Here is a 19,791-nt window from a genome sequence, read left to right as displayed (position 1 = left end):
TCCCTTTGGTACAGTGGCAAAGAAGGCTTCTGTGTTATCTAAACGTCCCGAGTTCATATCCTGCTGCTGCCGTCTCCCAGAGGGAATGGGTCAGCTGACTCGGGAGGATCAAGCACAGCGGAGGCAAAGGGAGAGGCAGGTCTTCAATGCAGAAGCGCAGTTCCATTTTAAATGCCCTCCCATTGAGTAGGAGGATATTTTTCAGAAGTGGATTATTTAAGGAGTTGTGTTGCTACATCACATAACAACCAGCGTTCATGCATCAATCGGGGGACTCGCTGTGTAGAATTTGCATATTCTCCCAGTCTCCATTTGGGTTTCCTTCCTCAGTCCAAAGCCATGCAAGTTAGGTGGCTTGGTGATGCTAAATGGGGCAGAGTGGGAGTGTGTTCAGCTTGGGATGGGATGGACTGGCACCCCAGCCACAGATTGTTCCTGCCTTGTGGCTGGTGCTTGCTAAGATAGACTCAGGATAAGTGGGTTTGGAAGATGGATGAACAGCCAAACTGCATGGCTAGAGCATACATGTGGACAGCTGAAGGATGGATTAGGTAACACGAGTATCAGATTTTGTTTCATGGATGCTTTGATATTGCTTGCTGGTGTTCAGCTTTCTTGTGGTACCTGTAACTTTAATTTTCATCCTCCTTAAAACCAGGAAAATTTTCTTGTCCACAACTCCACATAATTTTCTTAATTATTCTCTTTTTTCATACTTTTCTTGTCCTTAACTCAAAAAATAGTGGCCTATTAATAAGAAAGTGATCATATTCTCAACTATAAAACACTTTTTAGTATTGTAAAGAAAAGGGGTGCGATATGTTTACACTCAATACTAAAATGACTACATTAAAAACCATACAAAAATAAACTAGGAAATTGATCTTTGCAGGTTCTGGATTAACAAGCAAAGCACCCGATTACCAGTTGATTAAATGGGGTTACAAAGTGTGCATCTCTACACCGTACCAGTGGGCACAATTCCTCTGAATTTCATAGTAAATGGGATGTGGATGTTAACACTGCGGTCAGTTTTCAGCTGCTGTCCATCCACAAAGACGGCAGTCAGTAAATGTCTTTTTAACATTCTTACGTCTTACCATTTACCATCCAGTCGAGTCTCCTAAATACAAAGGCTTAGGCTAATCCACTTCAGAGTTCACTACGCAATGTCACGACCCACCTTGAACAATGCAGGGCTCTCAGATTTACTTTATAAAGCAAAAACCTTTACTGGCAACCTAAACAGAAGTGCAAGGAGAAGAATTGTATTCAAAACATCTTTATTAAAACACACCATGCCAGATTAAAAAAAAAACAAAAAAAAACCATTACTAGCAGTGCATAGCTTCGGGTCATTCAAAGACATAAGAACAATAGTTTTTAAAAGAGGTGCCTCTGTAAAAGGTCTGTATTATCACTGTATAAAAAATGCACATAATTATAAAAACGTCTAAAGCACATCATAAAATTCTAAGACAACTTGAGGACAGACCTTAGGCCAGGTGTGTACAGAAATGAAGCATCTTAGGTGAACAATGAAAATACATATTCTTACAATCTGAAAAAATTAATTTAATTTATATGGGGATGTGTTACTACAGAAATGCATACGTGCGTGTAGCATGTGTTCTCCTCACACCACACTGTATACACAATTTGGTTTTCTGAAGATGACCTCCATTTTAAAAAGTCTACACTGACACCTGGAATCAGGCCTGCTCTCATAGTCTGAATACACCTGGAGTTTGGTTCTCTTTATTGCAGGTGAACAGATACTCCTTTAAAGCATTGGTTTATCGAAACACATCAAGGTTTGTTGTCAAATACATGACAGTAAAGCAACTCAAATCATTCCTCACTGAAAAGCAGCAAATGGTCAAGCGGATATGGCGCAGAATATGACGACAATAATGAACAAACACCCTTAATTGAGAGCAGTTAAGCAACTTCACGTGATTTGAAATCTGCTTATGCCATATCTGGTACTGAACACACTAATGAACACTGAACAAAATGTCACTGAACCAACTGCACTTACCTTTGGTAATTCAATTTAAAACACATGGATAACTACTGAAGTATCAAACTTTTCTTTCTAGAATGTAACATTAAATTTCCCAAAACACTTGGGAGATTTTCTGAAATGTCCTTCCAGCATGCTGGCAATCATGATACACTCCCAAGTGTGGCTTCCCTTTTAAAACTATTCCATCGGCACACAATGATTTGCATTTCTGAACACATGACAAGTGTTCACATGGTTTGGCATGGCTTGCATCTCAACTGCTCTAAAGGCAAAGAGCAAAAGTCACCTAAAACAGAGCAAGAAAACGGAGAAGATGAACTACTTGGCAGTGAGAAACACCAGCAGGGGGCCACGCTGCGCACATACAGCAGGCATCTTAGTGTTCCAATACTACAGAGCAGGGTCAATACGGTGCCAGTGGCGCTCACAGTCCTTTATACAGCACAGCTGCACCAGGAAAATGCCAACACTGTTTAAGAGTAGTTCTCACTCACACATACATTATTGGAAGAAAAAAAAAATAAAATCATTGTCCTCTTTCATAAAAAATGTAACTAGACCTCACCAAAAACCTCAACACCATGCACTGAATCGGATTAAGGACTTGAGCAGTTAGTAGAAAACGTCTTGAGGTTTGATCATTTAAAAAAAAAAAAAGTCTAAAAATACAAAATTGCATTTTCCTTTTAAACATTTAAAAATATGCACCCACGACCACACATCCTATCCCACCCGATTATCAAAAAACCTTCATGGTCTTTGTAACACCCAGTGCTTAAGACCAGATGAAGGAAGCAAAAACATTTTTTTTTTTTAAATCAAAACCATGCTAAGACTGCCTTCACCATCTCAGACTGGTAAAAGAAATGGTGGCCATCTACCGCACCTTTCCTTCTGTTGCATTACATTATCTTAATCCCGGATTTTGAAGTGAATACTGAAAGACATTATACATGGATATGCACTCCATTTTAACAACGTGGCCCTGAAAATGAGGCTATTGCTAAAGTGCCAGGAGGCTCGGCTTTTCAAAAAGGCAACAAAGTGTCCTACCATAGCCTGTTCACACATCGTCTGCAATACAAAGTCTACCGCGACAACAGAGTGACATTTACTGCTGATCTGATTAATACACGGGATAAAGTCTGATGCCGTACTTCTATCACATTTAAAACGACTCGAGAGACACGGCTGCGTTCAGTGAAACTGCATCTGGTGCACCCGTAGTGCTGATGGATCTTAAATCAGCTGCCATATTCTGGCAAATAAAATCGTCTTTTACTACTTACTGCAGATAAACTCTCCTAGTGTTCCCTTTATTTAGGCCAGATATCCTGCGGTTTGCTCATTATGAGTGTTCTCCTGAGACAGCATGGAAAACACTTCATACGTCTACACGGGGGGAGAAAGAGGATTGAAAGGACTGTGGGAGATAAAGTAGGTTCTTTTACATTTTCGTATTCTGACCATATTGTGTCTTTTTTGTTAAGTGGTAAATTACACTAGAGGGTGCGTTTTAAAATCTGCCACTGCTAGGCAAGATACATTATAGAGAATAAAGAAGGTGTTGTGCTGTCTTTGTTACATAAAAAAAAAAAAAAAATCTGTTTGCTCCAACTGCTTATATAAACTGGAGTTGAATAAGGCATTCAGTCCAGAGCTTGATGGGGACAATAGGCACTGTAGAAAGTGGACTAGTACAGAAACCCAAATGGACCATCAGTCCCACTCAACGGCACAGGGCCTGCCTGACACGCACAAGTACACAATCCTCAGCAAGTGGGCATTCAACCTAAATGTAAAGTGCAAATATGAGCACCATCAGAGATTGTAGTTTCTGTCTTTAGATCCGGATTTGGTAACCAACGTCATTCAAAGTGCTGAGTTCCGCAGGCTTCTTGTCCAACATTGCAGGCCTGAAACACAATAAATAAATCCATTACATACATTTCTGTACAGTTTAATACGGACACCAAATCAGCCATCAAAATAAGTATTAAAACAAAAAAAAAACAATAAGAGATCAATGGAACGAGTACAGCAGACTGACAAATCCTTGTGTTGTTAGTGCTTCCATTATTAAGCCAATTGTCTTTCAGATTTTGCATGTTTTTATAAAAAATAAACTGCATCTTTATTCGACATTCGACAGAGGGGACTGGGCAGTCTCATGGTCTGGAATCCCTACAGGCTTTATTTTTTTCTCCGGCCGTCTGTGGACCTTACTCTTATTCTATGTTAATTAATGTTGACTTATTTTATTTTCTTACTGTCTTATTTTTCTATTCTTCATTATGTAAAGCACTTTAAGCTACTTTTTGTATGAAAATGTGCTATATAAATAAATGTTGTTGTGATTCTAAAAATGTCAACAACAAGTACCAAATCTAAAATATTTAACATGCACACAAACAAGTGTGTACTTAAAAAACCCACTCAGGCCTCGTATACACTCTGTAGGCCAAGAGGTACAGTATGTGCGGTGTGCTGCTGCCGCCACTCCTCAGAGAGAGGAATGTTCTTATGCCAGACTCCCAAAAATGACCAAAATGCCCAGCACCTGCCTTTTAGTACAGCTGAAGAAGTTCGCTTTTCCAGCAAATGCTAAGCTGTCTAAAAATAAATACAGAATGGGTGGTTAGGCAAGGCAGAGATCACGTGGCCATCCCCTGAGCTGCAATTAAGGCAGCTTTACAGGGATCCCTGCTGCATTCACCCATTAATTTGACTGTCAACAGAAGAGCGCTTCATCATACAAGCTGCCATGCTACCACTGTATACTGTCACAAAGCAAAGTGGCATCAAAACCTACTGTTCAGCGGCTCTCCATTAACTAGTAATTAAAGCTGGCGTGCGCAACGTTTAGCTCACAGCAGGCCGACTAATCTTGATTGCACACTTCTTCACTGTGAAGCAGATCAACTGCAAGAACCTCTGGTGTGCAACCAGAAGACAAGACAAGTACTCGGCGACCTCGACTACGCAGTGCCTGGCTGTCTGAACACATCCTATAGTACATTACTTGACCTTCGGCCTACACACCCACGTTTCATGGCCTACTGCACCAAAAAAAGTTCATAAGCAAACTGTGCGACTATCGTGTGGAATTCAAGATGTCCAAAAGCCAAAGCCAAGCAAGAATGCCACCTTCACAAAGTGGGCATCTTAAACAGAAGATAATACTGTGCTGCAAGTGATGAGCTTGCCATGACTTGATGCGTGTTTTTTTGGCTCTTTCATTTTTAGTTATCAGTGATGCCAGTCATTTTGATTTTTATTTTGAGATAAATGCACAATATGAAATAAGTAAATGTTACAAAACAAGTATGACTAAGCAGTGTGTTGAAGGCCAGTGAAAAATAAAGTGGAATTAATGCATAAATATATATACTAAATAGACACAAGCTGAGGAAAATAATTTAATGGTCGCATGTGAATGAGGAAAAACTGAAACATGGCCGTGACAGACATCTATCTATACAGTCCTATGAAAAAGTTTGGGAACCCCTCTCAGCCTGCATAATTGACTCTCCTTTCAACAGTAAAGATCACAGTGGTGTGTCTTTCATTTCCTAGGAGTACTGCGGTGTTTTCTGAACAAAGATTTTTAGTGACGCAGTATTTAGTTTTATGAAATTAAATCAAATGTGAAAAACTGGCTGTGCACAAATGTGGTCCCCTGGTCATTGTGCTGACTTGAATGCCTGTCACTGCTCAACGCTGATTACTTGGCTGGATGAGCTCATTAAGCCTTGAACTTCATAGACAGGAGTGTCCAATCATGAGTGGTCAAAGGTATTTAAGGTGGTCCATTACAAGTTGTGCTTCCTTCCCTTTGACTCTCCTCTGAAGAGTGACAGACAGCATGGGATCCTCAAAGCAACTCTCAAAAGATCTGAAAACAAAGATTGTTGAGTCTCGTGGTTTAGGGGAAGGCTACAAAAAGAGATCTCAGAGGTTTAAACTGTCAGTTTCAACTGTAAGGAATGGAATCAGGAAATGGAAGGCCACAGGCACAGTTGCTGTTAAACCAACACAGCAGGTCTGGCAGACCAAGAAAAAATACAGGAGCGGCATATGAGCAGGATTGTGAGAATGGTGACAGACAACCACAGATCACCTCCAAAGACCTGCAAGAACATCTCGCTGCAGATGGTGCATCTGTACATCGCTCTACAATTTGCACAAAGAACATCTGTATGGCAGGGTGATGAGAAAGAAGCCCTTTCTGCACTCACGCCACAAACAGTCGCTTGTTGTGTGCCAATGCTCATTTAGACAAGCCGGATTCATTTTGGAGCAAAGTGCTTTGGACTGATGAGATAAGAGTTATTTGATCATAGCAAAAAGTGCTTTGCATGGAGGAAGAAGACCACTGCATTCTAAGAAAAACAACTGGGGTCTCACGTATAAAACGGTGTGTACGCACAGAAATGTTGCGTAAGGACTTTTCCACGTTCAAATCACGATGTATAAAACCTAAACTTGGCATAAAGCCAAGCACATTTCCACTGTACCTCATACCTTGTCGTACACAAGTTTTTCCGCTTGGTTTTGCAGACTGGCGGCACCCAGCGTCAAAGCAGTGCTACTGTTTCTGTGTGGCTATCCTTTCTTTTCCTGACGCGGCTTTATAAATACACTGACATTAATCGCATATTGTTTATTAGTATAATGCATCTGATTGTAAATTACCTGTAACAATATATTCATAGTATTCCAAATACCATAACTGCTTTAGCGTTGTTGCTCTAACTGCACCTTCTTTCAGCTGCTCCCGTTTGCCACAGCAGATCATCTTTTTCCATATTCCTCTCACTGTACCACTCAGAGTATTTATATCACTGTATCTGAGTGTGAATCACAGCAGCAGCTGATCGGAAAGAGAATTATCAGTATACAGCTTCAGCCACGGCAAAACGTTTCAAAGCCTTTCCTGTACGGACCTCGCGGTTCACAAACAGTTTCATCCCAAGAACTCTAAACGCACTCAATCAATTGCTCCTTGTAGAACTGTTAGGACTTATAAGTACAATCACCTTACTGTAAACTTACACTACAGTTATAATATCACACAACCTGAGCCACTTTATAAAGCGCGTATTTACATGTGATGACGAGATCATTTTTAAGATGAAATGCAGCAAAATATGTTTATTATACAGATAAAACTAACTTCATTTAAATAATCTATATTCTTCACTGGGACTGGCGTGAAGGATAGGATAATTAAATGTACTACGAAGATATTTCAATGTTCTTTAAACGTTTTGAAGAATCGGCGCTCTAAGCTTACAGACGGCTTAACTTCTATTACAGAGCTGATTGTGTGGCGATCGGTTACTTGGGGAAAGAAAACTGATTGTTTTTCCCGCCAAATATCAGAGGGAACAGAAAGGGATTGCCATTCTTGGATTTGCGATTCTTTTAAGAATCGCGGGTTTTCTGGTAATTATTATACACACACGAAAAGGAACGTGTATCATATTGTGAATATTATTTCCATTATCATTCAAAATTTAAAGTGCACTCCATATTGTTCAGCCTTTTTAAAGAATAGTCTTTAGTCTTTGAATTGAACACCAAGTACTGAGTTAACCCTCCAACAAAGCACACAGTGGCCTGCTATCTGATCGTGTCAACTGCAGTGGCAGCTGCTTGCTAATGCGCTTCCCAAATTAGAGTTTGAGCTCAGGTCTGCCCCGACAGCTGCTAAGGTTCTCTAGCATCTCAGATTCGGAAAGTTGTGTCAGTACTTTATGGGATGTGCACGGCAGCTTGCTTGGCTAAATACGACCATCTGGTAAGGCTCAATGACCATATTCAGTACCGACCAAGATTTCAGCCTAGCATATCTGTGTGAAGTGTACAGTTCAGTCAGTTTGGCGTAGTGTATTGGAGAATAAAATGCCAAGGCTGTCGGTTCAGTTCTCGCATCTGACTCGCTAAGCTCCAAATGTAAAAATAAGACAATTCTATTATAGCCTGAGTAGGCCATCAGGCAAAATGTACAATAAGCAGGCTTGAGACAATACACTCCGCGTGAATCGGCTTCATGATACAAAAATTCTGTGACAGAAATGTGGCTTATTTTTAATGTTATTATTAGAAATTCTAAAAATATTGCAAAATAACTTCAAATCAGTCAAAATTACATTTTAAAACACAAGTTTTTGTAAGTTTTTTAATTAAAATAATCCTACATATTAAAAAATCTCTCACTGCAGGAATGTAATATGTGTTACAAGTTGATTAACACATGTAAGCAAGAATTTCCTTGTACATGTGACAATAAGGACCCCGATAAATGTACAAAGTACTACTGTGACCATTCATATTTAAATAAAGCATTACTTCCACAGTTAACAACAAAAACCACTCCAGCAGTGGCTGTGCTGACTGGATCTGTGCAGAACTTAGTGTATAACGTTACACTTCCTTTAAAGAATAAGGAGAATGCGGACCCTCTGAAGTGCAGGCCTCTCCACTAGGACAATATGCCCTGTAGCTGAACGCTCACTCACTTCTTCCTTGCTGTAATCAACACCAATTTCTGAATCAGTACTGTACTTCAAGGCTTATCGCAGGTTTTTGAAATGTCTTGTGATTTATGGATGAGATATTCAATGGTTCAAGCGGTTGATGTGTCTGCAGTTTAAATGATTGATAATATTTATAGAACATTACAATCCTATAAGACTACATTTTTAAAAGACTTACGATTTGTCTCTCTTCTGAAGATGCCGTCTCTGAGGACTTGCTTGCCCACGACGAGGTGACAGGGATTTTCCTCTCGCCCGTTCTTTAACAGGGGACTGAGCAGAAGAGGATTTTAAAATCTGTCAAAAGAGAAAAGAATCAGCGTTACACCAGACTAAAGTTCGTTAAAAATAGCTTAATACTTAATACTACTACTCACAGACCCCTTTGCTTTCTTTGCAATTTCTTGAATGTAAAGACCTACACTTTTAAGGGTTATAATGGTTGGCCTGTCTTACTTTCTTATTTGCCTCTTTCTCACCAATTTGGTAGCAACATACAGTGTGATATCATCCATACAATGTTTCTGAGGGTATAGTAATACAGTTTGATCCGACACTGCCTTTACACACACACACAGTACTTTGGAAGTAATCAATACAAGTGCGGACACCTGCAGGAATTGTCTGCATTGACTTTCAAAAACTTTGATTGCCACAGAAAAGCTGTAGGTTGTTAACTCAGTGTATCATCAATGGCCGAATTGAGCAAGAATGGCCAGTTACTCACCTTCATTCTCATGTCCCGCGCATGCTTCTCCAAATCCTTTCGCGTCTCTCCCCGACTCATCTTGCTGCAGTTCAACACCAGATATTTCCATTCAATGGGTTGGAAGACATGGGGATCATGGGGCACATAGAGTCCAATTTTCACTTTCTTGACAACATGAAGGTATTTCTGATAAGAGTCCTCAAATTCAAAAATCAACTCGCTCAGAGTCCGAAAGCTGAGGGGCTTATCCATGAGGTCGGGCCTTCTGCTCATTCCCAGAGAGCCATAGCGCCCATTGCAGTAAACGCCCAGGACGACGTGATGAAAGAAGTTCCCCGAGAACTGTGTTTTGAAGCTGATTGGAAATCGTTCCAAGGAAGTCAGCCCATTGGTCAGATATCTGTGCAAGTCAAAGTTGAGGACTTTTCTTGCTGGGTTTACTAAGTGTTGGCTAAAATAAAAGTACAAATAGGAACCAGGCACCAAGAAGTAGACTCATGGTACTTGATTCTGCAAGAATGCATTGGATACGTTTCCTTTAAGCACCAATAGACCACCCATTTCCTGATGTTCATGCAGCAGTATGCACTGCAGCCTAAGTGTTTAGGTGTTGGACCTTAAACCACTAGGGTGCAAGCTCAAGCCCCCTTGTGACTTCCCGAGTGGCCCTGTGGGCATCGCTTTTCTTGCTCAGAAAGTTACTAGGAGACAACCGCGTTAGATCTTCATACTTGTAAAGCTCTGATTACATAACAGCAATGTATAAAACACTCACAGCGGAGGGCAGCACATTTGGAGAAGGTAAAACTCCTCAGTGTGTAGCTCAACTTCACGATGCACACAAGACCAGCTTAGCTTACTTACAGTATCAAACTTCACCAAAAGCACTATTCCTAATGGCTCACCTAAATATACGACAAATGTAAAGCATGATGTTGACACTTTCACACAAGACGCTGCTTCATTTCAAAACTTAACAGACCTGACACAAAATGAGACGGCGTAGCTGTGGCCTCAAGATAAGACAGAGCGGAAAGCGGCTTATCAGAGAATGGCGGCACAGATGAGTGTTCTGCTGCCCGGCGGGATGGCGGTGCTGGCGCATTCGATTTATTTTTATGCTGTGCACTTCCACCATATTTACTGATAACACGCAGTGCCCTGAAAAGTATTCACCCCACTAAAATCTTCACATTTTGTTGTCTCAGATTCTAAACTTTATTATGAATTTTTAGTACGACTTTTTTCCCCAAATGAAACAGCAGACATCATGTCAGAACCAAAGGAAAAACCTGAAAATCGGTTGACAATTTGATCATAACGTAAACAATTAAAATGGTGAGATTTCAGAAGTCTTTTCCCCTTTGTCAATCTCAGGCTCCTATTGTCCATGCTGTGCGTCACCTGACCAACTCCCCCAGCTTGTTGGTGGTCTCCACCTGGTGGCTCACCTGTCCTCAGTCTCTCCTCTGTTGCGGATATCCAAACTAAAATGAACACAAAACGGCACTGAAGCCTAGTCAGGGTAAGATTAGAGAGAAGCATCGATCTGGAAAAGACAGCAAGACCACCTCAGTGGCCCCGAAGACATCTCAGAGCTCAATGCAGTCCATCATACAGAAGTGAAAAAAGTAGAGAACACTGCAGAGGTCAGAGAGGCTACTGTGAGGCCAATGGTTACGGAGAGGACGTTCACGGCTAAACGATCAGCGAGGCACTGCGTTAAAATGACCTTAATGGAAGAAACTTCTCATTAATCATACAGAGTCTGCAAAATCTCACTTGGAAGATCTCGCAAATAAACGCTAGAAGCCTTGTTGTCCGACGAAGACTAAGGTGTGTTTGTGGCTGAAATCTAACAACGCATGAATCAGGAGTCTCCTTCACCACCATAGCAGCACCATGTTGTGTTGTAACTGGTGACCTGCTCAGATTGTTGGGAAGGGGAATGCTGCACAATCCAAAAAGATTCAACTGCAAAGGAATATTGGCTTTCCACAGGACAATCTGCCAGAGGAACAATGGAGTGGCTTTACATGAAGAGAGAGAGAAAAGAAAAAAGATGTTCTTCAGTTGTCCAGTCAGAGTCCAAACCTTAACCTCACAGGTGACAAGACCTCAAAATTGATGTCCAGCGCCGCTCCACTGCTAAACTGGCACAGCATGAGCAATTGTGAAGAGAGAAATGGCGAATCCTGCTCTATCACATCGTGCAAAATGAATGGAGACGGATTCACAAAGACCGTCAGAGCTGTGAGAGGGGAGGGGAGATGAAGACGTCTCAGTTTTTGAAATATTTTTATACGTGATAATTGTCTCGTGGCTGGGGGGATAGTGCTGTGAAAGAGTTGGGTTTATAGGCAATTCTGATCAAAATCCTACCTTTAAACAATCATTTATGTTGAAAAGAAAAGAGGGCTGAATTCTTTTTCAAGACATTCTATAAAATTGTATTTATTTACTAGCTGTGCTTACCTGTCAAGGGCAGGTAATAGAAGAAACGTAACAATATTCGTACCTCTTGCCTTACAGATACCCCCCTCAGTACCCTTGTACTGCAAGTCTCGGCCTATTTTGCCCACTTCCCAGACTCTTCATTGTTGAGGCGCCCTTGCTCGTCTCCCGTCTTCTTTCAACGGCCACCAATGACAGAAGGGGCCCCCATTACCTGCTGTGAAACCAAGATCTGCGTTCTTGTGAATACTTCTGGTCGGGTTGCACCTCATTATTTAGTGACCTTTGCGTCACTCGGTAACTTGACGACGTCCTTTAAGTGCTCTATTTTAACTCCTTTATCATTCATAGCAGTGAGCCACCAAAGCCAGTGTCCAATCAGTTTACTCCGAGACGAGACGCACTCGCGCACACACACACAGATAGCACTTATTATATAGTAGACTTATTTTTAATTCTTGAATTGGTATGGAGGCATACAAGCGTCTAAGTAACAGGCCCAATGGCTGATGGAGGCGTAGAGAGCACTGATGCTGCTAACGGATGGACGTCACGATTTTTCAAACTGTTCTCCCAATTGACTTGCAGTTTACGAAACATTAAAATGGCCGTCTTTCTGCAGCAGACTGCACCTTTAGGGCTCTTTCAAGCGTGTTTTTTCACCAGTTGTATTTTAAAAACTCCACATACAGTGGCAGTCACAATCCAAACTGTTCCCTGGGAAATGGAGCAAGGCTAGCACTACAGCAGGCTCATGAAGACAGATCATGAAAGCCCCCAGGGGTGTTGGGTTTGCGATTACTTTGACTGAATGGATACTCGACTCCAAAAGTGGCCTCTGATCCTGAGCCAGCTGACTGTCCTGTATGAATGCGGGCTTTTGTTGGATGGCGGCACAGCCAGGCCCATGGGTGCGAGTGTTCAAAGGATCACAAGTAGGTCACAAGTTTTATGTCCAAGACACACCGCCAGCTACACTGAGTGTACAAAGTAACGAGATGCAAGGAAAGGCCATCAGTAAACAGAATGCCCTTTCATTATCTGGGGGACTCGATGTGGAGAGGAAGGATCCGGTTACTTGGTGTATACAATAAAGCAGACCGCTCTCAGGTCTTTGTACAGGAACAATGCAGCTGTGAGGACACCAGAAAGTGACACAAAGACAGGGGATTACCGACCAGAATGGGTTCTCAAATGGACAGGCGGAGGGGTGAATTAGCCCTTCGCTTTGCAGGCGTAATGTCCAGTGAGAGAGCAGGACACCCGACCTCGGGTCCTTTCCTAGCCCCACAGCCCATTTTCACCGTGAATTACGCAGTACTGGACAGACCACTCTGCTCTTTCACACACAAATATTTTTCCTTTTCTATTATTCACACCCAGTTTCAGTTTTCAAACCTTTCTTTGGCCTGCCTGGGGTTAGAATTAAGCCATTGTCCCTCTTGAGTTTAACAAAAGGGGACTAAAGGAGAAGCGCAGCCAGCTTTAAGAAGTTCTGCTCTAACATCGGCCAACCTGGGGAAACCTAGAAAATGGCTGTCAATTAAGCAGAGAATCCACTAGAGAGTGTTTGCTTTCTTAAATGTGTGAAAAGAGGACACTGGGAAAAAGATCTCTCACTCAACATATCAGAAAAGGAGTGGAAAGTAGCAATGCAGAGAATTCACTCGAGTTCCATATGCGCAAAGCATACAATTATTCAACTCAAAATTATATAATCGAGCACATCTGTCTCGACTAAAACTCTCCAAAATGTTTCCAGGGTGAAATCCAACCTGCGAACGCTGCAATCAAGTGCCAGCCTCACTGGGTCACATGTTCTGGTCCGCGTACACCAAATTAACGTCATTCTGGACCAGAATTTTGAATTACCTTTCAGACAGCCTTGATGTCCCAATCGCTCCTAATCCATTACCAGCCGAGTTTGGTGTAAAGTGGAGAACGACAAACAAACTGGGATTGCATTCACTACACTATTGGCACGCAGACTTACTTTACTAAACTGGGAGAATCCTAACTCTCCTCTTGTAAGTCAGTGGAAACCGATGGGTTATACTATCTGAAACTGGAAAAAATCAAATACTCAGAGAAGCTGTACAGATTTTTTTCAAAACATGACAGGATCACATCAGTAATATTTTAGAATAAGCTCTCAAAGTTATTTCTGCATTTCCTTTTCTTCTCCATTCATCTCTATTAGCTTATCAAACTCATCAATTTAGGTTTGTTCACAAGCCTTAAGCTTTACTCCATTGGCCAAGTTCTCTCTCTCGCTCAGGGGCAGGGGGTCGACTTGTTCTCAATCCTATCTTTTGTAAAAATTGATCGATTTGTATGAAATGATTACAATAAAATTAATTTAAAAAAAAAACCTGAACACACAGAACCTGGCGAGCAAAAATGAAAATCTAAACGTGTGGAGACGTGCGGGGGGTAAACGTCACAGCTTGTTAGCTTTAAAAGGACGTCCCGGTAACCCGCCAAAGTTAATCATTCTAGCATGAAGGCCTCCGACACACAAATGTCGCTCGGCTCAGTAGCTTAGCAACCAGATGGCCTGTCAGAAGCCACAGGATAAGCCAGGAGACATCAGGCCCACATGACAGCTATGCAGATTCTCCTTTTAGAACTTAATCCACGTGAAATGTTTTCTACTCATGCAGTGTTCACGTTTCACTTCAAAGGTTCAAATCCTTTGCTACACAAACACCACCATAGCATCTGCAGGCCGGAGCTCAGACAGACAGGCTGTTCACGTCACGTGGAGACGCATGGCTCATGGGGCTGGGAGAGGAGACGCACTCCTCTACTTCAACCTGTTCATCTGGGTACAGGCCACCTGTGATCTCAGTAAAGGATCCGGTCTTGGATCGGCTCACAGAGTTGGGGGAAAGTGAAGTGCAGATGGTGTTGTTCAGACCACATGTGAGAGGCAGAAGGAGAGAAGTAGAAGTCTGGAAAGAGCGGTGGTGGGTGGCTGATGAAGGATACGGTGGTTTTGGTGCTGGGGGCCCGCCTACCGCCATCACTGTCCAAGTGGTAGTCCAATTCCGCCACCCGCTATGTTGTTACAATGCTAATCTACACTAACCTCATACAAGTCATTTCAGGGAGTCACGAGTTCTGTGTGTTTACTTGTTGAGTCTTGGTCAGCGTGTTTCACTTTGGTATTTTGTTCTGTGACCCGTTTTGGCTTCAGACCCTGGCTAAATTTTTTTTTACTATTTTTCTGTTCCGATTTTTGTGACTTGCCTTTTTAAAATTGCAGCAGAACAATTCTTATAGAGGTCTTATTGTGACCTGTCCGCAGTGGGCCCTCGCTCCTTCATCAACCGGACTACCTTCACTATCATAACCCTGGGACCTCATTGAAACGGGGATGGAGGAACCAGCTTTGTGTATTTAAACGTCACCTTAATTGAAGGCATGTGGGTCGGACGCGCGACAATACGACTTCTACCACGAGTACGGCAAACCATCATGCACTCCCATGTTACCCTGTTGTTTAAGACAAACCATCACGCAAATAATGCAGCAATGCCAACAGCCAAAGCATGGCACCCAAACAAATTCCATTTGAATTTGGCACCTGCCATCCTGAATACGTTGATAAGTCACATTTTATAAAAAAGGCGAGTCTCAGCACTGCCAACATAGCCTGACGGCTTTCTCTACACCCGCCTTAAATCATTACAGCCAACAGCTCGCTATTTACGGTGCCTTGAAAAAGCATTCAGCCCCCAGCCATCTGAATTTTTACATAAATCATGGCCACTGACTTGGATTCGGACGTTTAGGTGGGAATGTTTCATTTATAAATCACTTATTCCCACCCCACCTCTTTACACGCAGTCACTGGCTTGACTGACCACGGTCATCACGATAGCTTCTGTGACACGTGCCACACTTTAGGGGTGGCCTGACCTGGCGATAGGTTCTGGTCTGTCTTCTCCAGTTCTGTATGCTGGACTGTACTGAGCTGCGACGTCTGTCCGGTGCCTTTCAGGTGGTCTCACCCCTTCCCTTTCTCCAGATATTTCTATCCACACTTGTTTTTAATATTTTTTTCTTTAAGTTTGCTCCATCCTACTTTTGGACCTTAGCAACAGAGGGGTGGGGGTGAGAACAGGTGAAGACCACCACCAAACTGAAGGACCTGGTCAGGTAATACACGGCACTGAACAAAGAGAGCCCGAGACTGACAAAGGGGACGAAGACTTTGGCGATTATGCAGGTTTGGATTTTTCTTTTTTGACAATTTCTCTCTTTTGATTTGGCCGTTTAATATATCAGCTGGAAATACTCTTACGTTAACAAACTGTGTGTTTAGGACCTGAGATAGTAGCACATGAAGGCACCGGGTGTCATTTTAAAAACAAACGTTCTCTCCAAAAGTTCTTCAAACAGTTTGCACAAACCAGATGTCAAGGATCTGAAAGGTGTGCTCGTCTAAAAGGCAGCAGAAGCGAATTAAGCTTAACGTCTTCCTGCGAGGCACCTCACTACTGGCCGATGTTTCAAAATAGAAGATCTTGGAATATACAGGGTGTTGAATTCAGGCTAAGCCGCTATGGTAAAGGCTCAACACACACAAAACAAACAAGGAGAGACCACCTTCTGTGAAAAGGATACATTCCGAGAACCACCGCCTCCAGGCATTTAATGGGCAGAGACTCCCGGGTCATTTCTCTTGCCGTCTCCATTAACCTGAGGAAACAGAAAGGAATAAGCAATGAGACAACAGCACAACGATAAAACCCAGAGTGGCATGGCAGGACAGCGCTCAAGGTTTTCATTCATTTTCATTTTGCAGTTTCCCGGTGAAGGTCACAATTATGGTTGCTGTGCTGTTTGCAGCACATGCAGTTGATAATAAGCCGCGTGGATTAATTAAAATAAAATGAATTTCACTAGTCCAGCGTCCCCAGTTCCGATCAAGTCCGTGTGGACACAGTATGCCACTTGAATGATGAACGTGGGGAGAAACAGGCCAAGTGCAACTGCAAGAAAGAGTCAAACTTATGTGCTATCAAAACTAAACCATTAGCCAACACTCGAAGACTCGTAACTAAAGCTACTGGGATGATAACGACCAAGTACTTGAGTTTGCAATCTACACAATGTCAGTCTCAGGTAGTGATGGGATGTCAGGACCACCTTCATTCTGTCACTTTGATGACATCACACATGGTACACATTCCAGGGAATTCTGAGAAAAATTGCCTTGGAAACAATGGATGTCTAGCTCTGAAATGACGCTGCCCATAACGAAACAAAGAGAATGTCGCAGCATAACGTTAAATACATACAACTTCCAAATATTATTAGAAAACAAAAATCTAATTATGTTGTTATTGGGGATTCTAGGATAACAAAGCTAAACCATCCAGTCAGTTTTCATCAGAACACAAGAGGTCCGACGACCATGAAGCGGCCATTGAGTCCATCACGCTCTTTCAGTTGGCAATGTTGTCTCAGGATCTCATTCAGATACTTTATAAAAGTTCTCCATGTTTCCTCCTTGACTTCAAGACTTGGCAGTTTGTTTTTTTTTTTTAATTATTATTTCACAGATTCCTGCAGCCCTTCAGTCCTAAACGCACTCCCTTTAGTCTCCACCAGGTGTCCCAGACTACCTGAGCACCGCATTCGGTCCATGACTGCGATTCAAGCACTCAAAGAGCAGACTTTTATTTACAGGCTCCTTATTTTAGTAACTTATAATTAAAGCGGTTAACACTCAAAGAGGCACCTTAAGAACGTGCCGATGAACAAAAGTGGAGCTGCCTAGGAGTTGTAATTAACACATTTACAGTAACTGAGCACACATAGTGAGCAGCCATCTTGAGTTTATTTTTAGGAGAAATGCTGACGTCTGGGACCGTTACAGCTGGGGTGGATCTTCTACCGGGCTGTCGCAATGGGGCACTTGGTATAAATCAGCCTTATGCTTCTTCAAGTCTACTAACACATTTCTGTAAACCTCAGCAGTTTACAAACTAAAATGGGCGCCGGAGAGGCGTGCTGGAGTAGAGTTTGGAGTACTTTGTACTTCCCAACGAGCACAACATGACATCCTCAGACTTACTTGATCCAAGTGTGGTTCACAGCAGCACGGAGCACAAAACAGGAAACGGGCACGGATGGGACCTCCGACACACACACACACACACACACACACAACACTCAGCCCGACGCCGATTCATGTACCGTTCTGTCTTTGGGGGTGTGTGAGGAAAACTGAAAAACTGCACACAGACGCTATCTTGACTCGCCACGACGCTGGGCCCACGAGATGGCCGGCCTTGCTACTCGCTACACCACCATGCCACCCAGCAAACATATCATCAGCTGCATTTATTGTACACAAAAGAGAAAAACTCTTACCCGCTGAGAGGTCTCGTTTTCCTAATTTCAAAAAACTGAGTTCCTGTGTGGTTGTATCTGAAAAGAGAGTTAAGGACCACCAAAAGGGAATATTCGGGGTCTTGAACCAGTGGAGCTTACATTGATGTACCGTTAGTAACAAGACGCCATGCTGCATCAGCCAGAGTGCCCTTCAGTCATTAACATTTGATCAAATTTACACTGAAAACGAGTTCTTCCGTTGTTTAGAGTTGCAAACTCAAAACCTGATTTCAGCCACAGCTGTGCAGTGAATGGGTCGCCGCTGAAGCAGCTCCTGGTCTACAATCTCAGATAAAATGAACGACTTTTACTTAGTTTGGATCTTCAAATAGACTGAAGTCGAGACTCTTCATTTGTGCTTGAAAGGAACACAAAGTTCAGTTTTGTCATTTAATCGTGAAAACTACACTCGTGTGGGCATTTCTGGGGATCACATTGTGAAACGGTGTGGTTGGTTTTCACATAAATCACCAGAAAGTGTACCAGTGATGCCACTGCCCTAGTGTTGAATTGGGCAAAGTGTGAACACCACCACAATTCATGGTCCGCCTGTTCCCCGACTGCCACGTTGATTCTTCTCATCCGATTTATAACTCGTTTCATGACAGAATTTGTTTTTTTTCAAATTTTCCACCCAAGAGTACTTTTCACAATTAAAAGATGACGTACGTAGTGTTCTACCTAAACGTTACTGTTCCCTTTAATTCTCATGTTGGTATCTGTGAAGTTCAATCAGAATTCAATACATCACCGTGTACTTCATGAAATTTGCAGTCCTGTGCGTAACGCGCTCTCACACACAGCGGACAGTCGGTTATCTTAGTTTCACACTCCACTCGTGCCTTTTTCTGCATTTCTGTGACCAGTGAAGCCCATCGCTCTTGTGCACCACCTCTACATCTGCTTCATGAATGCTGACCAAAACTAGAGGCTCTTTGGTGAGGCAGAAGTCAATTCTCAAAGATCTCCCCGACTCCCCCATAAGTGCAGAATCATCTGAGAACGTCTGCAAGTGACCTGACCTGCTCTTATAATATGAGGGGTACAAAGTGACGACGACAACAGCAGACGGGCCTGCAGTGTTACTCGCGTAGTCCTCGAGTCTCACACACTGCGGTCTGCCAGACAGACAGACAGTCCATTATGTGGGACACCACGGGCTTGACCACCTGCTGACCCCTTAAAAGGGATGACTGGTCAGTGCTGGCTACTATCGTAACTAAATATTACTAACACCACGGCTCTGCTACATCCTACCGTTACATAAGGGGAGTAGCGACATTCTTTTTTTTTTTAACAACAAGAAGCTGGCATTAAGACAGTCCAATCGGTGCGAGTGGATCAGCGATACTGTAACAAAAATAACGAGTCTCCTGACTAATACAACCAAAGAGCCTCGTCATTCAGAGTGGGCGTGTCCTAGAGACTGACCCGCCTCCAGCCATGAACACCCAATGACATGTTTTCAAGCTGCCCGCAGTCCTCCAATACATTTTGTTGGTTCAACGGTAAAGCGTAGAGAAGCAACAAGCTTCATTTCTTCCTTTCTCTTTTAGTTTACAGCCAGTCACTTCAATGTGTTTTCCAGGACATGTCACATTTTTCTCTGTTACTTGGGGTTGCCCCTGATGGTGAAACACCTTTTGCTA

General features: G+C 42.6%; 1 protein-coding gene across 3 annotated transcripts in view; it reads right to left on the bottom strand.

The window, feature by feature from the left end:
- Window positions 1-1,266: 1,266 nt before the first annotated feature.
- vash2 (vasohibin 2) overlaps window positions 1,267-19,791 on the bottom strand; it is a 39,182-nt gene continuing 20,657 nt past the window's right edge. For all 3 annotated transcript variants that reach the window (XM_039738299.1, XM_039738300.1, XM_039738297.1), the window contains exons 3-7: window positions 18,122-18,178; window positions 16,367-16,441; window positions 9,299-9,680; window positions 8,750-8,868; window positions 1,267-3,945 (exon numbers count right to left, since the gene is read on the bottom strand). In XM_039738299.1, the coding sequence (XP_039594233.1) occupies window positions 3,873-3,945; window positions 8,750-8,868; window positions 9,299-9,680; window positions 16,367-16,441; window positions 18,122-18,178 (706 nt within the window). In that variant the 3' untranslated portion in view covers window positions 1,267-3,872. The remainder of the gene's footprint in view (window positions 3,946-8,749; window positions 8,869-9,298; window positions 9,681-16,366; window positions 16,442-18,121; window positions 18,179-19,791) is intronic.

The sequence above is a fragment of the Polypterus senegalus genome, chromosome 16 (assembly GCF_016835505.1).
Source record: "Polypterus senegalus isolate Bchr_013 chromosome 16, ASM1683550v1, whole genome shotgun sequence".
Classification (NCBI taxonomy): Eukaryota; Metazoa; Chordata; class Cladistia; order Polypteriformes; family Polypteridae; genus Polypterus; species Polypterus senegalus.
This window is presented reverse-complemented; position numbering and strand designations above follow the sequence as displayed.